At 54.3% G+C, this 23,589-nt stretch overlaps 1 protein-coding gene across 1 annotated transcript in view; it reads right to left on the bottom strand.

The window, feature by feature from the left end:
* Positions 1-23,589, bottom strand: part of JARID2 (jumonji and AT-rich interaction domain containing 2) — a 257,710-nt gene that overhangs the window by 14,335 nt on the left and 219,786 nt on the right. The window contains 5 exon segments of the mRNA XM_037518897.2: positions 401-493; positions 3,234-3,736; positions 6,493-7,039; positions 7,042-7,536; positions 16,413-16,648. Of these exon segments, the coding sequence (XP_037374794.2) occupies positions 401-493; positions 3,234-3,736; positions 6,493-7,039; positions 7,042-7,536; positions 16,413-16,648 (1,874 nt within the window).

Raw genomic sequence — 23,589 nt, 5'->3', positions numbered from 1 at the left:
AAATAGCAGAGGAGCAAGAGCACAACTATGGTTTCAATGAATTCCTGACATTCTCTTGCTCTACAGACGCACAGAGAACGGGCGAGGAGCAGCCAGCTGAGCAGGGGGACGGGCTGGTCAGATCTGAAGCTCAAGCTCCCCCTGCACCCCACATTCCCATCCCACTGCCTCAGGTGGGCAAGTTAGGGAGAAGCCGAGGCAGCTCGCCCTCTTCATTTGTTTTCTTTGCCGCCAAACAAGTTTCACCTAAGTCAGACCTTCTCCTGCGCCGGCGCACAGAGGGGGAGGTGGGCTGCTCAAGTCCCCCAGGTGCGTCAGCCCCAGAAGGCCGGGCCCCACATCTGCCTCCCAGACTTCCCTGGGTCTCCAGGTGGAGGAGCAGGCGGGGGGCCTCACCCACCTCGATTTCAGCTGGTGCAGGCTCCTTGCTGAAGCACATGTTCATGATATTTCTTGCTGTTCGATAAAACGTTGTTAAAGAAACAGATCTTCCCTGAAAAGAAAAAACAGCAGAGGAAAGCTTAAGAAACAACGCTCAGGCCAAATCTGGTCCCGCCCCTATCCCTGGCTTCTGACCGCGAGGCCACGACTCGCCCATGGCCGTGGGCCAGTTTGTGTCCCCAGTTAATACGAGCCGAGAAGGCAGAAAAACAGTCCCCCAGAGGGACCCTTGTGCTGACACAGGAGAGGGCCATCCCGCCGCCGGGAGCAAAATGACCACCGTCCGGCAGAAACGGAAGGCGAGCTGGGCGCCAGGGGACCCCAGCTGAGGCCAGAGCACTTCTGAGGAGCGCTGTTTAAGAAGCACCGTTCACGGTGAGCAGGGGGAACGCAGAACAAGGGGCAGAATGGCCACGTCAGAGGCGTGAGGAAGGCCGTGGCCCGTGAGAAACCTACAGCATCAGGACCCCAAGGCTAGAGCTCGTGAGGGGACCTCGCCAGACAGACGCCCAGGGCCACGGTGCGGGGCACCCGGCAGATGAACAAGCGGACCCCAAGATCTGGCCCAGCTTGAATCCAGTCACTCTCACCACGGAAGCCACCCCCTGCCGCACGAGCACCCCAGGCGCCCCTGTTCCTGTGACTGAGACAAATGTGCTCGCTCTGACAAAACCGTTCACGCTGTCCGTGTGGGAATCCCAAGTCCCAACGCGTTTGAACCGAACGTTGCGCTTCACAGAACCCCCCTCCACGCTTTCCTGACTCTCTTCACCCCTGACAGCTGCAGGATGCCACATGTGAGGCCGACTTCCAGGGCTGCTCACATGCTTCCTAGGGACACAGCTCTGCTGGGGGAGGGTGGGGGTGGCGCCAAGTGCCAGGAATGGCAGAAGGGGGGCCTTGACTTGAAGGTCAGGGGAGGTTTCCCCAAGCAGGTGACACTGGAGCATCCCCACAAAGGGAAGAAGTGACAGTCTTAAACTGGAAGGACAAAGCAGTCAGCATGGAGACTTGGGCGCGTGCCTGGTGACTACACAGGGTTCTATGTAAAAAAAAAACACTTCCTTACAATTCTCGATCTTCCTGACTGTTCCTGTCAGTAAAAAACAAAAACAAAACCACTAGGCGGGACCTCAGTTTGCACCCAGGCAGAGCGCCAGCAATTTGAGGACATTCAGCACCCAAAGGTCCCCCAAATGCTCCCAGGGTGCCTAGGGGCCCGGGAACCAGGCACTCCCAACCTCTGAGCATCGCCAGGGCCTCCGCCGCAAGCTCCATGAGATCTTAAAGACGAAACCTAAAAATATCCCGTTGCAGAATTATCAGAAACACTCCACTCGAGCCCAGCTCATTCTCATGGAAACAGCCTTCCCAAGTGAAGAGCCACCAACGGGGGACGGTCTCCTGCCGTGAGCCGGCTCTTCAGGGCTTCAGGAGCGGCTTCGGTGGAGGCAGGCTTGCAGGAAACAATTAAGAAACACCCAGAAGTGCTGCTGGGTTTACAGTTCAGGGCCTCATCCTCCCTCCTGGCGCCCCATGGAAAATGTGAGGCACAAGGAAGCTGCCCACAGGCTGCAGGCGCCGCGCCCCAGCCCCGCCACCTCTGCGAGTCTAACAGGCCCGGAAGCCTCCTGGGCCCAGTGGGGGAAGGGTTCTATTCTGGGCAAGTGGCACCTCTTTCCAGAAAGGTGCACAGGAACTGAAAAGCTTAGGAGAAAAATAAGTGAGACGGGAGGTAGCCAGGTTCGTCACTTCGCGTGTGGACACAGAAAGAGAAGAGGCAGAACTGGGGGACAAGTCCCAGGCGTCTTGTGTGTTCCCCATGGAACCAGCTCTCGGCAGCCCACAAGGACTTAACCGGCAGGGATGGGGCAGGGGAGCTGGGAGTGTGGGGCGTGTGACGCCCCCCGGCAACTTTCCAGTGCAGCAGGAACCATCTGCCCCTCGCCACCAACACGTCCTCCTGGGGTCACCCGACAACCCCTCGAGGCCCAGCAACTGAACAGCCCGCTGGCAGCAGTCACAGGGGCCGTTCCCGCAGGCTGGTGCGGGCTGGGCTCCCGGATGTGCTTTAGAAGCAGCCACAGGGAGGCCGCGTCTGCTGCAGCCCAGGGCGCCTCAGGCCACCATCCAGTGGACAGACCCCAGGGCCGTGCCCACGTCACGGAGGGGCAACTCATGTCAGGCTGGAGCTCAGGGGGGCTGGCAGAACCGTGCACTCTTTAGTTCACCTGCTCTCCCCACCGCCTACCTTCACAGGGTGTTAAGGGGAGACCCCTGTTGATAGTTTCATCAGAGATGGTCCCCCCAGAAAATCCCGGCAAGGCTGGGCCGAGAGGGGCGGAGAACTGTGGGGGATATCAGTGAGGAGGTGCAACAAGGCACTGTCCGTGCCCGCAAAGGGCCTGGTCACTCGGGTGAGAGAAGCTCCTGGCCCAGAGGGGGAGCTCTCACTCTCCAGACAGAGAGGGGGTGCTCAGTGGGGCAGGTTAGGGATGGTGAGAGCACTCAGATACGCACGTGTACACACACACACGTGTGCACACACGCACCCCTTATTTAATGAAAAGGAGCCCAAGGTCTGAGCAGGCAGGGCCAGCCTGAGGTGGTCAGAAGCCCCACGGCCTCCGTGCGCGGCCTGCGCACAGGCTGCCGCTGTCTCTCTGGACACAGCGTTCGCAGGAAGCCGTGTGGGAGCCCCGGGACCCCCGGAGCACGGCAGTGACCAGGCCCGCCGCTGTCGGATCCCCGGAGGCCGCGCCGGCCCCTCCCCCTGCGCGCGGAGGCCCTACCTTGTATATACACTTGTGGAAGTCGCTGAGGACGCCCTTGTCATCCTCGTCCTCTCTCACCACTTCTTTTTCCTGAGCAAAGAGTCGCCGCCGGCCCGTCTTGAGCTGGGCCTGGCCCACCTCTTTGAGCTTGCTGCGGAAGCCGTTCCTGTGGGCCACGCCGTTGATGAGCCCGTTCTTGGGCTCGAAGCGGGGCAGGGGGTGGAACTTGTTGTAGTCATGCTCCGTGTGGCCCTCCAGGGGGCCCTTCCGCTTCTCCAGGATCTCCTTCTCCATCAGCACCTCCTTCTCCAGCCGCCGGTGCTCCTCGGGGGACAGGGAGTCATAGGAGAGCAGGTACTGGCAATAGGCCTCCTGGAGCTTGGCCAGCCGGTCCTGGGCAGTTTTGGGGATGCGCAGCATGTCTGCTAGTTTGTTCCATTTTTTGAGGTCAGTCACTTGCTGCATGCCGCCCATCTCGTTAATCAGCCGGAAAAAGCAGGCCAGGTCGAGCTCACAGCCTCCTGGGACGGCGGGAAACACAGAGGGCAGTCAGCGAAAGGCCAGCAAACAAGAACCGCGTTCAGCCGGGGATTCGGGGGCCCACTCTGTGCCAGGGACACACCAGGCTCTGGGGTGAGAGCAGCAAACATTCATGTCTGGGCCTCAGGGAGCTTAGTCGATGGGGAGACGGGTGTGTGAGAGCGAGCTGCCCGGGGGGCTGGGGCGTGACTGGAGCTACCCTGTCAGGTGGGATGGCCGGGGGCAAGAGAGCTGGCCCTGCAGGCGTAGGGTTCCCTGGGGCAGGACTCCAGGGTTCCCTGGGGCAGGGCTGGGCTGCACCCATGCCCTGTGTCCACCTGGAGAAGCCATGAGAGGTACACACCGTGCGTCAGGCCAGTTCCCTTCTGGAACACATACGTGCACACTCACACGTGCAGTGACCACCTCGATTCTGCCCGATCCCCAGGAGTATCCAGACGAGGCAGTCCTCTCTGCCCTCACTCCGTCCCGCGCACTCACACGCAGGCTGCTTACCTCAGAAGGAGGCGCGGGCTCAATTCCACCACAGCCCCTGGTCACATCACTGCGCACAAACGCACACCAGCTCAAACGTGCTGGACACCCGCCCGGGACTAGCTAGACAGGACGTGGGAAAAACAACCTCCCCCTGGCCAACCGAGGGAGAGTCCTTCCCAAACAATCGCTCACTGGTGACGGGGACACACCTGTGCACTAGAATGCTGGGGGAGCAATGTGAAGCAGAGGTTTAGATCTTGAGATTTTGGAGATATTTGCCTCAAAAATTAAAAAAAGAAGCAGCCCAGGACCTGCTGGACACAGCCTCAGACAGCATCAGAGTGCAGCAGGGTGGATCCAGCAGAGCAGGACAAGCAGATGAGTGCCCGGACAACCTCAGGCAGGCTGGGTGAGGAGCCCCACAGTCCCTCACTAAGACCAGCAGCCTAAACGCCCCCTCTCTACAAGGGGGCATGGGGTGCTGGCTCTGTGGACAACAGAGCAGCATCAGTGAGGAAAGACCTGTGTCGGGGCGGGAAGCTTCAATCCTGAGAGTCATCAGCCCCTTCAGACCTCTGACTTTCACTCGGCGATTCGTCGGGGCCGGTAGCGGGTGGCCCCGGCCTTGCCCCAGAGGCGCAGACCACAGCGCTGACGAGCATCCATGCTTCTGCGTTTTGCTCTAAGTCGGTCATTACATTCCAAAGGCACTTAAAAATTTATAGACTTGCCAGTCTGTTCTCTCAACACACCTGCCATCATGAGCCCATTCACAGAGCCAGGGGGCCGCCAAGCGGCAGGGCGCCTCCCTCCCCCAAGTCCGACCTCGCCCACAGCATGTGGCACAGCGGCTGCCAAGGGGCTGGGTGCTGCTCTGTGTCCACAGATGCAGCAGCAGCATCTTCTGAGGGAACTTGGGGGAACTGCCTCAAAACTTGCAAGTCCCTTCACCTCTGAGGAGGCTGAACTCAGATCTGTGGCCAGAGACCTCGGCGGCCTGTTGACCTGGAGGAATGCTCCACCACGGGCGCTGGCAAACGTGGCGACAATCCACACACAGTGACATGCACCTCCGCTGCCAGCGCTACCAGCAGTCGGCATTAAAGCGACACTGCTCTGAACTGCTGGTCGCGGGAGGGCAGCCATCCCATCAGTAAGAGGACTCAGAACGTGCCAGAAGGGCTCAGGGCTGATGCGAGTCCCCCAGGGGCTGGAGATGGCACCCGGCAATGACCACGCCCAATTCCCCAGATGCTCCTGTTCGCCTGACAGCCACAGTCCCGTCAAGTTTATCCCGTGCCGTCCCCGACAGAGGCCCACAAACTAGGAGTTCTTTCAAATTAAGTTAATCTCACTCAGGCATTACCCCTGGCAGGCACCTGCTGGGAAGAATAATGAAACCTCCATCTTGCAATTCTTGACACTTCAGGAACGGTTCACTCTCTCCTCTCCTCCCTGCCTTTGAAAAACCACGCTCTCCAAAATGGGGGACGCAAAGGCCTTGGGTCTAGGGTGAAAGGGTGACCTGACCCGGCTTTCCCAAAGGCAACCCGCACCCTACACAACTTGCACACTCCTGACAGGGGGTCAGGCCCCCCGGCCGAGACCCAGGCCAAGAGGCGCGGGGGCTCCGGAGCAGCCGGGAGTCCCTGAGGCGAGCTTCCCGCGGGTCCCAGCCGGGGCTGTGCCTGCTCTCGGGAGACTTTGAACCATGTTCCCTGGGCCCACCGGGGCCGGCTGGTCAGCACAGTGACGCCTGCGGCAGGACGAGGATGGAGACACGCAATCAGGAGGAAGAAACGGGCTGCTCTTAGGAGCGTTTGTGAGCTGAGCTGTGCCCACCCCCGACATCCACCTGCTGACACTCCAGCCCCCCACCTCCAGCGGGACTGCACGGGGAGACAGGATTTTTAAAAAGGGATAAAGGTAAAATGAGGTCACCAGGGTGGATCCTGACCCACTGGGCATCCCAGGAATAAGAGGAAGTCAGCAGGAGCGAGCGCGCGGGGAAAACGGCCGGGTCCAAGTCGAGGAAAGAGGCCCGTGGAGAAAACCACCGCGCCCGCACCTCGACGGGCACAACCCAGCACCAAGAACAGAGACACTCCTGGCTACACAAGCCCTCCAGTCCGTGACTCTCAGTGACCGGGGCCCCTGGGGTGCACTCGGGGGGAGCGCTGGCCCTCAGGGGCCCTCATCCCGCCCCCCCCGGCAGGCCCAAGGGCAGGGGCGGGCACCGCCGGGGCCAGGCGCGCCTCACCTATGAGCGGGAGCTCGTCCATGGTGATGCCCTGAGATCTGAGGTGCTTCTTGATGCAGGCCAGCCGCTGCACGTTGGGGCCCCAGCGCCGGCCCAGCTTGTGGATGTGCTGGATCTGCGTGACAAAGCGCATCTCGTCGTTGAGCTTGCACTCGGGCCGCCAGTCCGGAGGGGGGATCACCCTGCACATGCCGCACTTCTCCACCTGCGCGCGCACCGACTCGATGTAGACCAGCGGGTCGTGGAACTCCTTGGCCGACGGCCGCAGCACGGGGATCTCGTCCATGGCCGCCCACCCGGCCCGGCCGCTCCCCTTCTCGGGCTTGGCCGCCGCGTCGTGCGGCTTGTGCAAGGGCTCCGTTTGCGAGGTAGAACGATTTTCACAGGAGGCGCCGTCCGTCTTGCCGTGTGCTTGTCTGCCCGGCGTGCTCTTCCCGGCCGTGGCCCGCTTCGGCCGGCTCCTTTCCGAGCTCCGCTCGGGCGCTTCCTTCTTCACGTGTCCATTCAGTGGAGCCTTCTCCACCGGGCCGGGGCCGGGGCCGGGGCCGCCGCCTTCCTGCCGGGGGCTTCGGCAGAGCCCGCCGCCCCTTTCATCTTCTTGGGGGGCGACTGCGGCTTCTCTGCCTGGTGTGCCTCTTCCAGTCTCCTCTTGGAATTCCGCAGCCCCTCCCTCAGCTGCCGCCCCCCCACCTCCTTAGTGCATGACTTTGGGTTCAACCTGCCACTGACCTTGAGGCCATTGACGGCGGGCCCGGTGGACTTGGACGCCCCCCCGAGGGATAGCACCTGTTTGCGGGTTTTTGCATTGCTTTCAGTTTTCCCTGAGATTGTGTGGTTGACAGCTGAACTGGGCTTGTGGTGATTGGGTTTGGTTTCCTTGACCAGTTCTCTCTTGGCTTTGGTGTATGTGACGGTCCCCTTCGTCACTGTTGCAGTGTACTTCACAGTTTTGGACGGTGAAGGTCTGACTTCGCGCATCTTTTTGGCACTGGTTGCACTTGTACCCAGAGATGACATTCGAGTGACTCCATTTACCTTAGAAACCTGGGAGGCAGCAGGGGGGGCAGAGGAGAAAGAAGACAGATTAGTAGCCCGCCAACAAGGGGTGCACACGCGTGAGCATACACACGCACACACACACATACACACGCCCATGACAAAGCTGAGCCAGCTGCCTGCCTCGAGAGGGACGGGGTCCCGGCAGCCGCAAACAAATTCGAGCCAAGAGTCTGCCCTCAGGGCCTCCCCTGGTGACGCAGCGGTTGAGCGCTGGGTTGCGAAGCTGCCCACAGCCTCTGTGGCGCCGGTTTGATCGCCGGCCGCTGGACGAGGGTCCCACATGGCGCGCAGACCTCTCCTGTGGCACCCGCTACTCCCCACAGCAGTGTATTTCATCAATCTGCCTGTTCTGTTCCCCGCTCTGGCTCTGGTGAATCCTCTCACCCTCCCACGCTTCTGACTGTACCCAGCGCTTGTATAAATAAATAAATAAAAATAAAATAAAATAAAAAAGTCTGCTCTCACTGTTCAGACTCAGAATCTCCGGGTGACTAAGCAGCTCCCCTTCCGCACACAAACACGCCCCAGGTCTGGGAGCCGCCGGGATCCCTGCGCTCTGACTCATGGCTCTTTTTGAAAACAGGAGGCCTCGTGATGAGGACCTCTCCACGTGCCTGCCGAGCACCTGTCACAGGTCTGTAACACTCACAAAAGCAGGAGCCTGTCTTCAGGGCCGAGGAGGAGGGAAGGCAGACAGACAGACAGACAGACACACACCCCGTTCCAAGGAAAGACGAGTAGGCCATTGTTTGTGTGCTCCACGTAACAGCATGATCTGCCCACAGAATTTTTATATCTATGTGCTAAAAAAAAATAATAATAAAACAAAAATCCTACAGAAAATAAAGAACAAGAGCGCGTCATGCAAAACGAGTGAGGCACGTCACAGCCCAAGCCCAGAGGAGAGGCTGCCAGCTGTGGGCTCCTCGGTCTCATCGGCATCTGAGACGGGGCCCCCACAGCTGTGGGCTGGGGTGGGGGGTGTACTAGCCCTTGGCGCAGCAAGCCTGGCCCCCCTCTTCTGCACAGCTGATTGCTATTTCCCGCCCTCAGCAAGCTTCCACACAGTGCCACAGGGGCTGGGTGAACAAAAGCGACTCTGCACCGGCCAGCTAATGGTCTGGAAATTCTGTGGCACATGAAAGTGCCTCTTTATGAAAAGAAAACAGAGCGGGCATGGGCAACCAGAAGCACAGTAACTTCCAAACAGGAATGCTGAAGGCCCCACAGCAGGAGCTGCTAAGGGCTTGGCTGGTTTCAGGGCAGACACTGCGTCACGAGTCCGCCTCTGCCTGGCCTTCACGTGGTACTTAAACCTCAGGTACCAACTTCGCATCTGCAGCATGAGTTCAAAAACAGGGACTCTCAGTATTCTAAAAGTGGCGGACTAAAAATTACACAATTCCGAGGAACACAACAGCCCTCTTTTCTCACCAATACACAGAGTCAGGAAGGTGAAGGGATGCAGGGCGCCTGCCCGAGCAGCTGCCTTCACACAGAACCTTCCTTCCCATCTCCTGTCTGGCTGAGAGGTGCAAAAGGGATCTGCTCCCATCCAGTCATGCTGCATGCAGGCTGCCTCCCTCGGGGGGGAGGGGTCGGGGTCAGGTTCTTGGGGAACAGTGCCTCAGTCTTTGCACTAAGCCCAGGCTTCACTCTGGAGTATGCAGTTACCATGATAGGAAAAACCAATATGCAAAAACCAAACGTTCCGATGGAAGTCTCAGTGCTATCACTGCTAAGGCCTGAGTTTGATCCCCAGCCAGGGGGCTACCCACATGGCGCAGCAGACCTCTCCTGCCTCACCGGCTGCTCCCCTCAGCAGCGTATTTCAGTCAGTCTGCCTGTTCTACTCCCCACTCTGTCTCAGGTGAATCCCCTCACCCCCGCACCTTTGGCCTGTACCCCAGGTTCACCTATGCATGATTAAAAAGAAAAAGTCTAACCCAGCAGTTCTCAAAATCCCCTGGAGGGCTTATCAGATCAGAGCAAGGGTCAGGGGTGGGCACTGCTAATCACTCTCAGGCTTGCTGAGGCTGCTGACCCGAGGACACACTTTGAGAACCACTGAACCAACTGATCAGAAGGTTCTGGAAACAGAAAAAGCAAAAAACACACTGAGATCCTTTATTTGTTTATATGCCACCAATTACATACAGTCCTACTAAAGCCACACAAGCTTGCACGGGGTCGCTGTGCTCCGCAAGCAGGGCATTCAGAGCCTTGCCTTCTGCGCTCGAGAATTGATTCCCAGAGCCAGGCCCTGGGGCACCTTGGAAAGGCCAGGGGTTACATCCTGCACCCTCCGCGGCTCACCACCACCAGGACTGACAGGGTCAGGGAGGAAAGAGAGGGTTCTAGAATAAATAATGAGAAACGAAAACATAACAGACAAAAACAAAAATCAAAACCCGGCAGCCTGGCAAGAACAAAGTGAAAGCAAGTTTATAAAACCAGAGGTAGAGGCAGAAACCAATTTTCCATGGTGAGGAAGGACGCTGAATACGGAACAGGCGCTACGGTGAGGCTGCAAATGCGCCTAATGCTTAGGTCTTCTTTCAAAAGTTCCATTGATGAAAACAAACCGAACCATTTAGAAACACGAAAGCAAACAGAAAACCCTGCTATGTGAGAGAGAGTGGATTTCGTGAAGACACTAGAAGGACCTCAGGACCCAAGCACCTTCCTGGGCGCTGAGCTAACCGTGCCGAGGAAGCCTGGTAGGGTCTGAGTTCTGGCCGAGGAGGACAGTGAAGCTGGCGAACACCCTCTGGGCTGCGCACATGTCCCCGCAAGCACAGTGTCGCTGAGGCTGGCACTTGGAGTGGGGGTTTAGGCCGATGTTAAGTAAACCCTGGCCTCTGACAAACCTGGGAGAGCATGAAAATAACACCAGCTCTGCAGTCTAAGTCACGGGTTACAATCTAAGGGGCGAGAAGCAGGGATTCAGTGTGTGACAGCTCCCCGCCTCCAGATTCTACCTCAGGAAAGACAGCAGGGGGGCCTCCCTGGTGGCGCAGCGGTTGAGCACTGGGTTGTGAAGCTGCCCGCAGCCTCCGCAGCACCAGTTCGATCCCCGGCCACTGGCGAGGGTCCCCCATGGAGTGGCAGACCTCTCCTGCCGCCCGCTGCTCCCCTCAGCAGTGTACTTCGTCAGTCTGCCTGTTCTGCTCCCCGCTCTGGCTCTGGTGAATCCTCTCACCCTCCCGCGCTTCTGACTGTACCCAGCGCTTATATAAATGAATAAATAAATCTTTAAAAAACAAAAAAGACAGGAGGTCCTTGGGTCCATGCAGTCTGGCTTCCCGGTGCCGTGAGCCGACCTCCAGGCTCGCTATGCTACCGAGAAGCCAGCTTTGTGCGTGGTGGGGCTACACACAGATCTCACCATCTTCAACGGCAAAAGGATCATCTTGTCTCCACGTCTCTGTAAAGCTCAGTGCTGGCTTCCTGCCAGGAGAGGCAGCCAACTATCTTGCTCCAGTAGAAGGAGTTATTCTATTCATTTCCTTCCTCGCTGTTATAACCGCTGTCTTCCAAAGGTGTCCACTGAATCTTACGCACACACGCCGTCTAACAAGCCTGAAGACCATATACATCCCCCGCTGTGGCCCATTAGAACCATAAGAAATTGAGGGGGGATGATTCACTGACAATTCTCTTTCCCCACCCCACAGCCCTCCTGTGTGCCTGTGGTTGTGTTCCCAGAGGCCACGATGCAGCTGACAAGCTAACGCGGGCAATCAGCCTGTCCTGCCAGCTGTATGCTAGTGGGGTACAGGTGGGGGCAAAGCAGAACCAAACCTCCAGTCAGACCCATGTAACAGGCACGTGCCTGTGCCTGGGCCCATCCTAGACAGAGGGGTCCAATGCTTAATTGGAACCGAAGATAGCACAGGACAGAGGATGGCACTGTTTCACCTTGCCGCTGAGGGGCCTCCCCGAGGCTCATCGCACCCCAGGGTCAGTTTAGCAGAACGCCCAGGTCACTGAATCAGCTCCCCACACCAGAGGTCCTGCATCTCCGTGGCTCGTCCTGAGGCGGTGCTTTCGCTGAGCACACAGAGAGGTCATTCATTCTATTTCACTGGAGAATTAACGCAAAAGTGGCATCGGGCAGAACCCTCGAAATAGCAACAAAAACACTTAAACCCAACGACTTCATCTCTCTTCACAGAGCTCCTCTCTCAGCTCTGATTTCTGATCTTCCACCCCACTCCTTCTAAGCCACACCTTGCTCTGCAGGAAGGAGAGTGACTGCAGTTTGTTCTCCACTGCCCACCATCACCCGCCTGCCCCTGTCGCTCAGCTGCCCCAACACAGAGCCAAGAGGCTTGACCGTGACCGGCCTGTCCTTCCTGCGACCAGAAATTCAACTGCCAGGCTTGTATCCCCCACTAGAGGGAGCCTTTGAGTCGGAAGCCTCTGCCCACCCATGAGAAGTGAGAACTGGTCAAGAGACAAACATTCATTTATGGCTGGGAGTAGCTGCACCTAAAGCTTGAATTAAAAAGCAAAAGGGGGCCTCCCTGGTGGTGCAAGGGGTTAAGCACTGCACTGTGAAGCAATCCACAGCTTCTGCAGCACGAGTTCCATCCCCGGCCGGCCAGGGAGCTACCCACATGGCGCAGCAGACCTCTCCTGACTCGCCCGCTGCTCCACTCAGCAGTGGATTTCACTCAGTCTGCCTGTTCTGCTCCCCACTCTGGCTCTGGCGAATCCTCTCACCCCCCTGCATCTCTGGCTGTACCCCAGCTCTTGTATGCATGAATAAATCTTTTTAAAAAATAAGTAAAAAATAAAAAACAAAAGTACTTAAAATTCACTCCACTGGGCAGACAGGGAAGGCTGCTGATGTGACAGAGAAAGGGTCCAGTCCAGTTAATGAGGACTGTACCTCAATATACCAGAGTAGCAGGAACAAGGCAGACATTTAGCCCCATTCTCAAAAAGAGGAACCTGGCCTTTGGACGGAATAATCCCACCCTTCTGTAAAACCTGCTGCAACTACAGGCAACCTAATTAACTGAGCCAGAAATACCATGCGATGAACAGGTGTCATTCAAATCACCAGCACAATCTGATGAGTAGCGACAAGACAGGTGTCACAGAAAGGCAAGCTTGACATGTTTGGTTTGATCAGACTTTAAACCCCCTGGCTGCATCTTCGCGGCCAAGACTTTTCAGCAACCCCGGTCCCCTTGACGTGAAACCCTGTTCTCTAAAGCAGCACAGCTCAGCAGCCCCCTGGGCCTAGCGTTCCTGCTGGAAGCCACCAAGTTCATCTTCGCCTCCACGCTGCGGCTCAGCCGAGCCATCCACGTCCTGGCTGACTAACCGCACACAATTGAGGGAAAATCTCCTCCTGACACTCTTGGAAAACTAACATTTCAAAATCCTCTCTAGGTGTCAGCTCATTTGCTTTACCATCTAAATTCATTACAGTCTTTTACTGCATTTAAACTGAAGTACCATTTGATGGAAATTAAAAGAAAATCATCATTCACCACTTTGGCAGACACCCGCCACACCTGCAAGTGCTCGCCCAGCCCCTGCCCCAGTTCCTGGGCAGCCTAAGTGCACGCCAGTGACGGAGGGGTGGGGGGGGGGTGGCACATCTGGTACCACAAAAGCTCCAGGGCCAGCAAGGCCCCCTCACACCGGGCGCGGGCACAGGCCAACGGACTTGCACACAGGCCGGGCAGGGTCACGTGAGGAGACGCCAGTTTAACCAAGAGATGGGGAGCCATGGAGCCTGAGGGAGGCAGCAGGGTAAAGGCACTTCTCAGAGCACCCCTAAACAATGTGCCGCCCACACCGCCTACAACCACGTACACCCTCTTCTTTGAGGCTGACATAAAAACACAAGTCCTATTTGAAATGACAGCGCGCGGTATCCCTTGAGCCCCTAGATTTTATGCAGTTGAGAAGATGAAAGGGCAGATACTAATCATTTGCATCAAACAGTTACAATTCGCCTTTATTGACCTTATTTTCCAAGGACTTAGCTAATGGGGTTTGATGGTTTCCAAACTGTCCTTTCATTTCTCGCAATACGCCTGTGAGAGGGGCTGGAATGACGGGCTCCAGCGAACAACAGGGGCCGGGCAGGTTAAACAGCACATCTTGAGTCTCAGAGAAGGGAGGGGGCAGAGCCAGCCTGCCACGTGGGTGGCCCAACAGGGGAGGGGGGCACGTCCCTCACATCAGCACCCCAGGACCCCAGGGAAATCCTGGACTGCGGGGCAATGCTGAGACCTGAGAGCAACTGAGGCCAGACTTGACTCGATCCAGCCTCATCCGTGAGCGAGGGCGTTCAGCACGCGGGTGTGCGTATGATCCTGCGTGACGACAGGATCCAGTAAGGACAAAACCTCATGTCTGCCCCCCAGATAAGTCCTCTCCCTCGAGGGTCCCTTTGGGCTCACGTTTTCTTTCATCAGAACAGCATCTGCAGGGAAGCCCCCGCGCAGGTGTCTGTCAAGCCCCGCGCAGCCAGTGTTGAGCAGCGAGGCCACTTAGGAGGAGACCCCGAAATAGGACCTGTGCTCTCTGCTTCCCTGTAGTGGGGACAGCGGGGTTAGTGGGGTGCACTTGCATCACCCTGTTGATCCTAAGGAGCACATCTGGGCTCGCCTGAGTAAATGCTCTGCCAAGCCCGCCCCCCTGGCCAAGAGGGGCTAACCTGTCACATTAAAAGGACAGATAACCTGCTCCGCACAGTCTGAAAAACTAAAATGGGCTCCCCAGGCCACCAGCTCGGCCGTCGGCTGTGGGCCTGCAGTGGAAAGCTCACCGGACACGGACACCAGACTGGGGGGCTCTGATGCTCCGTGCCCCTCAGCATGAGAACTGGGCTCCACCTTGGGAGGCCACTCCACAGTCACGCTCTGCTGTTCCTCAGGAAAACTGAGGTCTGTGTCCCAGGAGCAGCAGTGGCGTGTAAGCCACGCTAAAAACACCTGCTTTCCCGAGGGAACACCGCGAAGGAGGGAGGACCTGGTGAGAGAGGGCTATGGAAGTATGGACTCTACCCTAACCCGTCCCACCCCAACTGAAGAATGTCCAAAAGCTAAAGGTTAAGGGCCTCCCTGGTGGCGCAAGGGGTTAAGCGCTGCACCGTGAGGTAATCTGCTGCCTCTGCAGCATGAGTTCGATCCCGGGCCAGCCAGGGAGCTACCCACATGGTGCAGCAGACCTCTCCTGTCTCGCCCGCTGCTCCCCTCAGCGGTGTATTTCATCAGTCTACCTGTTCTGTTCCCCACTCTGTCTCTGGTGAATCCTCTCACCCCCCCCACCTCTGGCCTGTATCCCAGCTCTTGTATGCATAAATAAACAAATCTTAAAAAAAAAAAAAAACTATATATATTAAAAAAAAAAAGCTAAAGGTTAAGGTGAGAACTGTGGGGTGCTCACACCCCCATCCACCACCAATATCCGGAGAGAAACCGCCTGGACATCGTCAATGACGAAGCAGAGAGGCCCTCGGCGCAGAGCACTTCCCCGCAGGAGGGATTCCACCACTTGCACACAGCAGAGACCGCCTCGGCCGCTCGGGAGTGCAGCCAGTCAAGAAGTGGCTCCGAGCCACCCTTCCTCATCCTGAGCTGTCTTTGAAGATTCCCATCTCTGATCAACTCCAGGGAAAACGTGGCTTGTGTTAAAATTCCTAGAGGAGAGCGGACCTACCACCCCCTCAGTTCAATGACTTTCAAATGGAGTGAAAAGGGAAAGGATGTGGGTCAGTGAGATGCCACCTCACCCAGGCACCCCCTTTCTGCCTCCCGTCCCTGTCCCTCCCAGGGTCCCGAGAAGAACACCGTGGCAGCAACAATGGCTGAGCAGTGAGGCCACCTAGGAGGAGACCCCGAAATAGGACCTGTGCTCTCTAACCTGCTTCCTTGTAGTGGGGACAGCGGGGTTAGTGGGGTGTACTGGCATCACCCTGTTGATCCTCGGGAGCACAACTGGGCTCACCTGAGTAAATGCTCTACCAAGCCTGCACCCCAGAAACCCTGGCCAAGAGGGGCTAACCTGTCACATTAAAAAGGACAGATATGGCCTCCCCGATGGCGCAGCGGTTGAGTGCTGGGCTGCGAAGCTGCCCGCAGCCTCTGCAGCGCCGGATCGATCCCCGCCGGCCACCGACGAGGGTCCCACATGGCGCGCAGACCTCTCCCGCCGCCCGCTGCTCCCCTCAGCAGTGTACCTCGGTCCTTCTGCCTGCTCTGCTCTCCCCGCTCTGGCTCTGGTGAATTCTCTCACCCTCCCGCGCTTCTGACTGTACCCAGTGCTTGTATAAATAAATAAATAATCTTTTTTTTTTTTTTTTTTTTTGGTGGGACCCTCGCCGGCAGCCGGGGATCGAACCAATGCTGCAGAGGCCACAGTCAGCCTCGCAGCCCAGCGCTCAACCGTTGCGCTACCAGGGGAGGCCCTAAATAAATCATCTTTAAAAAAAAAAAAAAAAGATAATGTGCTTTGCACAGTCTGAAAAACCACAATGGGCTCCCCAGGCCACCAACCCATGCGGTGCCCGGGGCACGGGGAACGGAGAGCGGCAGGGAAGGAGGCGGGCTGGTTCCCCGCCCCCCTTTCTGGTCCACGAGATTCGAGGGAGCAGGGCCCGCGGAGACCGACAGTCGTCCAGGGAGGGGTGAGGACCTGCTGGCCGCCCAGCCCAGCGACCTCCCCAGGAGCGCCCCGTGCGACGGCAAGAGCCCGCTCTCCCCGGCTCACCTCCGGACATCAGCTCCTGCCGGCCGAGGTCCCTGGACACAGCCCGAGCTACAGCTCACAGCCCCCTTCCGCTAGCGCGTGACACTGGCACCCCCCGGGCCCCATCAGGGCTGGGGCTTTACCTGTTTCCGTAAGTCCTGAGCCGACCGATGCAGAGGGGGGTGGTGGTGGTTAGCAGCGGGCCCCTTGGCAGAGGAGCCCGTGGAGGGGGCCGCTGGGGGGTGGTTCGCTGGAGCCTGCTCTCTCCGGCCCTCAGCCCGCTGGTCACTGTGCTTCTCCTTCCCGGGAGTGGCCTCTTTGCTTCTGTGTTTTTGAACAGGTTCTTTCTCCCGTGATGACCTGCTGGAACCATTGAAAACTAGAAAGGAAGAAGAAAGGAGCAAAGAAGTCACTGCACTGAGCAAGCTGCCAGGTAACCCACATTTCCTCAGGACAAACAGATTCAAGGACGGCCTCCTGGCCTCTGCCCGGTGTCAGACAGGGTCACGCAGGGCCCACCTGCAGGCCTGACCACAGCCAAGACCAACGTTCAGGAATGAGCCTGGACACTGAGCCTGCTGGCATGTCTGTCCGTGTGTCTGTGTGTGTGTGTGTGTCCATGTGTGTGTGTCTCACACACACTCTAAATCACACACATATCTTATGATGTACTTGATGTGGGTGAAATGACTGAAAATCGATTTTTAAAAATCCCTGCAAAAAACCTCACCAGCAGCCCTCAGAATATCAACCCCACACCTTAAACAAAAAGGTAAATTAAAAAGAGGAAACTAACACAATGAGTGACATTCCAAGATGATGACCACCGTGTGTCTAAAAATGCAGGGGATCTGGAATAAGACCATAGTGTGATTTAAAAGCTAGGCATGAAGCTTCTGAGGCTGAAGATCTGCTCATGGAGCTGCTTTCTCTGCCAGCTCAGGGCCCGGGGGCGGGCACAGGCAGCGGAGCCCAGCGCCCTCCAGAAGTCATTCCAGCAGTAAGAGCCAACAGGAACCAGAGTCAGGAGGAGCCATGGGCCTCACTGAGGCTCGGGATTCATTCTGCCTCTGAGCCCTGCCGTGCCCACTGCACAGACCAAGTCAGTGGCGTGAAGGTGAGAGCTTGGCCTGCGCTACTGCTCCCAGGTGGCTCTCACTGCCAACTCACAAAGCACCCTCAGAGTTGCACCCACTCACCTGTCCTGTTTTACAAGTCCAGCTAACCAGGTCTCAGAATCACGAGCCCTCCCCTCTGTGCCTCTCCCACCCATAGGTCTCCCACCCCCAGCAGCCACCCAGCAGCAGCCCACCCTGGGCTTGGCCTGCTTCATGACAGGAGCTGTCAGTAGATCACATGGAGAAGTCAGGGTGAGCCCCTGAATGGGTCCCTGGAGTTTCCTGACCAGAGGGAGCTTCAATGGTCACTGTCTACCCATCCATGGGCTCCTGAGCTGTTGCAGGCCACGCCCACCTGAAACTGAACAATTCCAAGCAAATCTACTACCCAGCCAGCGGCTACAAAGAGAAAATTCTTCCTGCTGAGGAAGAAGTCAAATCTTGCCTTCAAGCAGCTCAACACTCACCTGCCTCTGCTGAGGCCTGCTCCCCTGACTTGGACCTCCAGTCCCTCAGCACTTCCTCCTTTACCTGGGTTTGTAAGTGTCTAGTGAATTGGCACTTCTGCCAGACAGATGAAAAAAGACTTTTCTATTTGTCATTTGCATCCCCATCTGCTGGTGATGCTGCATCTACTAGCCTATGTAGTAGCCTATTTTTCATAGGTTTCTATCTACTAGCCTATTTTTCATAGGTTTCTTTGCCTTTTTTTTTTTTTTTTTATTTATTTATGCACACAAGAGCTGGGATACAGGCCAGAGGTGTGGGGGAGGTGAGAGGATTCACCAGAGACAGAGTGGGGAACAGAACAGGTGGATTGGCTGAAATACACTGCTGAGGGGAGCAGGGGGCGAGTCAGGAGAGGTCTGCTGTGCCATGTGGGTAGCTCCCTGGCCGGCCGGGCATCAAACTTGTGCTGCAGAGGCTGCATATTGCTCCATAACACTGTGCTGAACCCCTTGCGCCACAGGAAGGCCTGGCATCTTTGCTTTTAATGCTTGGTTAGCCGCCTCACATTTTTGAATGATAAAATAATCCTCTAAATTTCCTAATTGTATTCTGATTCAATCGTGTAGATAGAATTCTTCAGCCCACTTGCACACGGCTTAACACAGACATGAAGTTTCCATATCTGGATGAGATGGGAACCCTGATCTTAAAAGTCCCTCCCTACATAGTGATTTCATATTCTAAATATATTTCAACACTGAAGACCACGTCAATCAAAATCCGGTATAGGATCCCGTGTTGTGGAAGGTTCCACTGGATACTCTCAGTTAGGGGGAAAATGGAGGGCTTCAAATGGCTGGCATTTACTCTACGTGTATGCAACCGCTTCGTCAGAAGCCATCAATCATCGCCAAGCTGGCAGTATCTGCGCTGGCTTTCAAGACAAATTAAAAGCAACATCCGTAAGAAACCATACTTCGATGTGATTAAAAATCAAGTAAAGGAACACGAATCCAGGCAATTCCTGACTGTTCACCAATTTTCTGGAACAGTGAATACAGCTCCTTATTGAAGGAAGTTCTTTTCTTTTTTTTTTTTTTTAAAGATTTATTTATTTGTTTATTTATACAAGCACTGGGTACAGTCAGAAGCGCAGGAGGGTGAGAATATTCACCAGAGCCAGAGGGGGCAGAGCAGAGCAGGCAGACTGATGAAATACACTGCTGAGGGGAGCAGCCGGAGGCAGGAGAGGTCTGACGCCATGTGGGACCCTCCTCCGGTGGCCGGGGAGCAGCCGGGGATCGAACTGGCGCTGCAGAGGCTGCGGGCAGCTTCGCAACCCAGCGCTCAACCGCTGTGCCACTGGGGAGGCCCAGGAAGTTATTTTCTTTTATAAAAAAAGTTTCTTTTATAAAAAAAAAGTTCTTCCCATTGTTGCTCCACGAAGAAGACCCGGTTCCATAAGTTTCAGATTTTAGGTTCACTTAAAAATTTGTCTCTATGGGTTTGCTCACTTTTGGGGCACTGTTCTGCAGCTAGGTGAATTATTTAATCCTTACTTTTAGCTTCCTCAGCTGTAAATTGGGGGTAGCTCATGTTCTTGGGGGAGATTTGGGAAACCTTATTATTGCACGTTTAAAGGATCATCTCAGGTTACGATGTAATCAGATTGTGACAAGATCCCCTCCCCGCAGATACAGTAGGAAGAAAGGCTTCGAAATACAGCCAAAAGCCTGGCGTAAGCATCACAACCTCCCACTTGACCCCAGTTGCCTCCCAGTATCTATTTCATGGGAATAAGCGGTGTTGCCAACGCCCTGCCTCAGCAAGAAAGACAGACAGACAATGCCAAAATCATCCCACATTTTCTACTAGCTTAATGAATCTTGCAGGGGTCCCTTACGATAAAAACGATTTCTATCATTCTAAACTTTGCCTTTTGCACTGTGTTGATATTTCAATGATGGTACAAAAACAAAGGCAGGATGCCAGCAGGGGAACACTACTCAAAAATCACCACAGATTCCTGATTTCACATCGCCCAGAATGGCTAATCCTCACAGAGTGCCTGGAGGATGCAGAGAAACCGTAACCCTCACACACTGCTGATGAGAATGTAAAACCTGTGGCACTTTGGAAACAGGCCAAAGGGTTTTATTTTTTTAAAAAAGATTTATTTATTCATGCATACAAGAACCGGGGTACAGGCCAGATGTGCGGGACGGTGAGAGGGTTCACCAGAGACGGAGCGGGGAACAGAACAGGCAGACTGACTGGTGAAACACAGAGTTAGCATTTTTCACGGCAATCCCTCTCCCGGGAATGTACTCAAGAGAAATGAGGAAAACGTCCCTATGAAAGTTTGAGTACAGATGTTTGAAGCAGAATTATTCATGATTAAAAAGTGAAGGAAAAATTAAGGTTTAGCAAGGGTAAAACCCCTTCTTCCTAATATGAATCAAGCACTGTCACGTTAGTTTGGCTGAATCCTGAAAGCATGAAGTAAAAGAAGTTAATGACGAAAGGTCACATTCTGTGTGATTCCATTCATTTTTGAAATGGCCAAATCATGCTAACACCTGAAGATAGTAAGTAGACTCGTGCTTGTGCAAGCTGGGGAGGCTTGGCAAATATGGGGGCAACTTTTTTTTTAATAAATCTTTTTTTTTCCCTTAGATTTATTTATTTATTTATTTATTTATTTGTTTATTTATTTATTTATTTATTTATTTATTTATTTAGCACTGGGTACAGTCAGAAGCGCGGGAGGGTGAGAGGATTCACCAGAGCCAGAGCGGGGAGCAGAGCAGGCAGACTGACGAAGTACACTGCTGAGGGGAGCAGCGGGCGGCAGGAGAGGTCTGCGCGCCATGTGGGACCCTCGCCGGCGGCCAGGGATCGAACCCGCGCTGCAGAGGCTGCCAGCGCTCAACCACTGCGCCACCAGTGGAGGCCCCTATGGGGGTAACTTCTTACAGAAGGTTTTTCAGGCGGGAAATGAGCGAGGCCAGAGGTTGGCTGCGGCCATGCCTGTGTGATTCTGTAAATATACTGCATATTCCCGAACGGTGTGATTTAAAGGGGTACATTTTACGATTTGTGAATCTCATCTCAATTAAACTTGTTCAAGAGCAGGTGGGTAAAGCTGCTGGTGGCAGAGCAAAATCAGAGCAAGCCTTATTAATAATGACTGTTACTTCATTACCAGTTCCCCATAGTTTAAAAGGAAGCCAGTCTCAGTGAGAATGCAATAATGCAGAACAAATAGGTAATAGTATCGAATCTCAACCCTTGAGTACACATACTTTGTGTGACAAAATGGGGGCGACACACGTTCTGCATACCAAAGCAGGATGACTACTTCCAGGGAGAAGCACTTGTGTTGCAAGTTAGCTGCTTATTCACTGGAATGCTATTTTTATTTGAAAAAAAGAACTGCTATCATTTTTTCAGCCATTTTCTCAAAAATGAATAGAGTAAACCTATGAAGGATAAACAGCAAAAGCTAATAGTTTTTTTGCTGCCAGTGAGAGTTCACAATTTCAGACAAAAATGGAAATTTAGGAAACTATGTCTGCCAACATGAGTCTGGCAGCCAATCAATACTTGAAAATTTTGTGGCGAGGTCTGTGAAGATCAGGGACTCTTAATTCCCCATAATGACAGGTGCACACAAATCGAAAGGTGTGCTGCACTCAGAGATCACTGTTTTCACACGACCAAAACAAGACCGAAGTCGTGCATGGGTAAGAAATCTTGGCAAAGTGGGAGACAATCTAATGGGCTGTAACAAAACAGTGTGCAAAGTTACTGATAGGAGTCTGCACTGCTTAACAAGTGACCTTTAGAAACGACCATTTGTTGAGTCTGGGTGTGGTATCCAGGAGAAAAATCTACACAGGCCCCCCCCTTTTCGAACTACATGTTTGTCTAAGACTGATTTTCTTCCAAGACATCAAACCAAACTACGTATTATATTGCGAGAGAGTGAGTGCAGAAACGGACACAAGGTTGAGCTATTTTCTTTTTTGTCCTCCCCATCAAAATTTTATTGATTTACAAAAACATTTAAGTTCGGTAGTACAGTTCACACCTCAACAGGGGCACATGCCTCACTGGCCCTCCAAACTTTCAGGGCCAAGACACCATCACCTCGCGGCCTCTATGCCCTCTTCTCCCCACTCCCAACACAGTTCTCACAGAGTCTGAGTTATTTTTGTTGTGTTTGGCTAGTTGATTATCGTTTGCTATTTATATTCCACAAATAAGAGAAAAGCACTCAGTAACTACTGTCTTTGACTTCGTATAATCACCTCCATCCATCCATATTATCTCAAGTTACTCAAATTCTTTTAAATGGCTGAGTAGTATTCCAGTTAAGCTAGACACAATTTCCTTTTTTTTTTTTAAGATCCATTTATTCATGCATACAAAAACTGGGGTACAAGCCAGAGGTGTGGGGGGTGAGTGGATTCACCAGAGACAGAGTGGGGAACAGAACAGGTAGATCTACTGAAATACACTGCTGAGGGCAGCAGCAGGTGAGACAGGAGAGGTCTGCTGCGCCATGTGGGTAGCTCCCCGGCCAGGGATTGAACTCGTACTGCAGTGGCTGTGGGTAACTTCATAGCGCTGCGTCTTAACTCCTTGCACCACCAGGGAAGCCCCAATACCACAACTTTTTGATCCAGTTGTCTGTCCATGGGAATTTAGCTGGTGAATAAAAAGAATCTAGCTACCTTCTCTACTAGGCCAGACATTAAAAAAAAAAAAAAAATTGTAAAAATGTAAATGCATCTCCTCTAACCAATGACTTTTTAAGTTTTGGAATATATTTATTTTTCACTGAGATGTTATTAAGTGTTAACATGTAATGGGTTTGTGTTGTTTTGAAATGATTAAATTATTTTTTAATTTCCTGTTTTAATTTTAACATGGTAAATATCCGTGAATATAATTTGATGCAATAAAAAGACTTTTAGACTGGGCGGGAGGGTTACTCAATAATTGTTAAGAGTAAAAAGGGGCCTTGAGACCCCTTTTTAAAAGCCTGGCATAGGGCCTCCCCGGTGGCGCAGCGGTGGAGCGCTGGGTGGCAAAGCTGCCCGCAGCCTCTGCAGCACCGGTTCAATCCCCGACCACCGGGTGAGGGTCCCACATGGCGCGCAGACCTCTCCTAATGCGCCCGCTGCTCCCCTCAGCAGTGTATTTCTTTTTTTAAAAAGACTTATTAATGCACACAAGAACTAGGGTACAGGCCAGAGGTGTGGGGGTGAGAGGATTTACCAGAGACAAAGTGGGGAACAGAACAGGCAGATGTAATGAAATACTTGCTTTGTTGATTCGGGGAGGAACTACTAATCTAGAAAGGAGCTCAGCAGGACAAGAGGGGGGCAATGAGGAAGAGCTGCTTGCTAGGAACACAGCACCCCTTCCAAGGAGTCAGCAGTCGGACACTAGCATGACAGCACTCACAGAGCCACAGCCCTCCTTCTGAATGCTGCAAGGAATGAGCCAGGAATTCAAGGAAATTAGTTCCAAGTGGCACTAATGCGTGGTTGGCCAGCGATACCTCTCTGAAATTGAAGACCCCTCATCCGAATTTTCTGTCCCTAAAACAGAACACACAACTCTCCTGTTCCTCAAGGAGTTTGAACAATCCAGGAAAACGCTCTCGAAAGCAAAGCCCTGCAAATCAAAATGAAGCAGCAGGTACTGATTACAGGCTGGAAAGTGGAACCAGGAGAGGCAG

The sequence above is a fragment of the Talpa occidentalis genome, unplaced genomic scaffold (genome assembly GCF_014898055.3).
Source record: "Talpa occidentalis isolate TD23 unplaced genomic scaffold, MPIMG_talOcc4v2.1 talOcc4.2, whole genome shotgun sequence".
NCBI lineage: Eukaryota > Metazoa > Chordata > Mammalia > Eulipotyphla > Talpidae > Talpa > Talpa occidentalis.
Note: the sequence above shows the minus strand (reverse complement) of the source record. Positions and strands in the feature narration are given on the sequence as shown.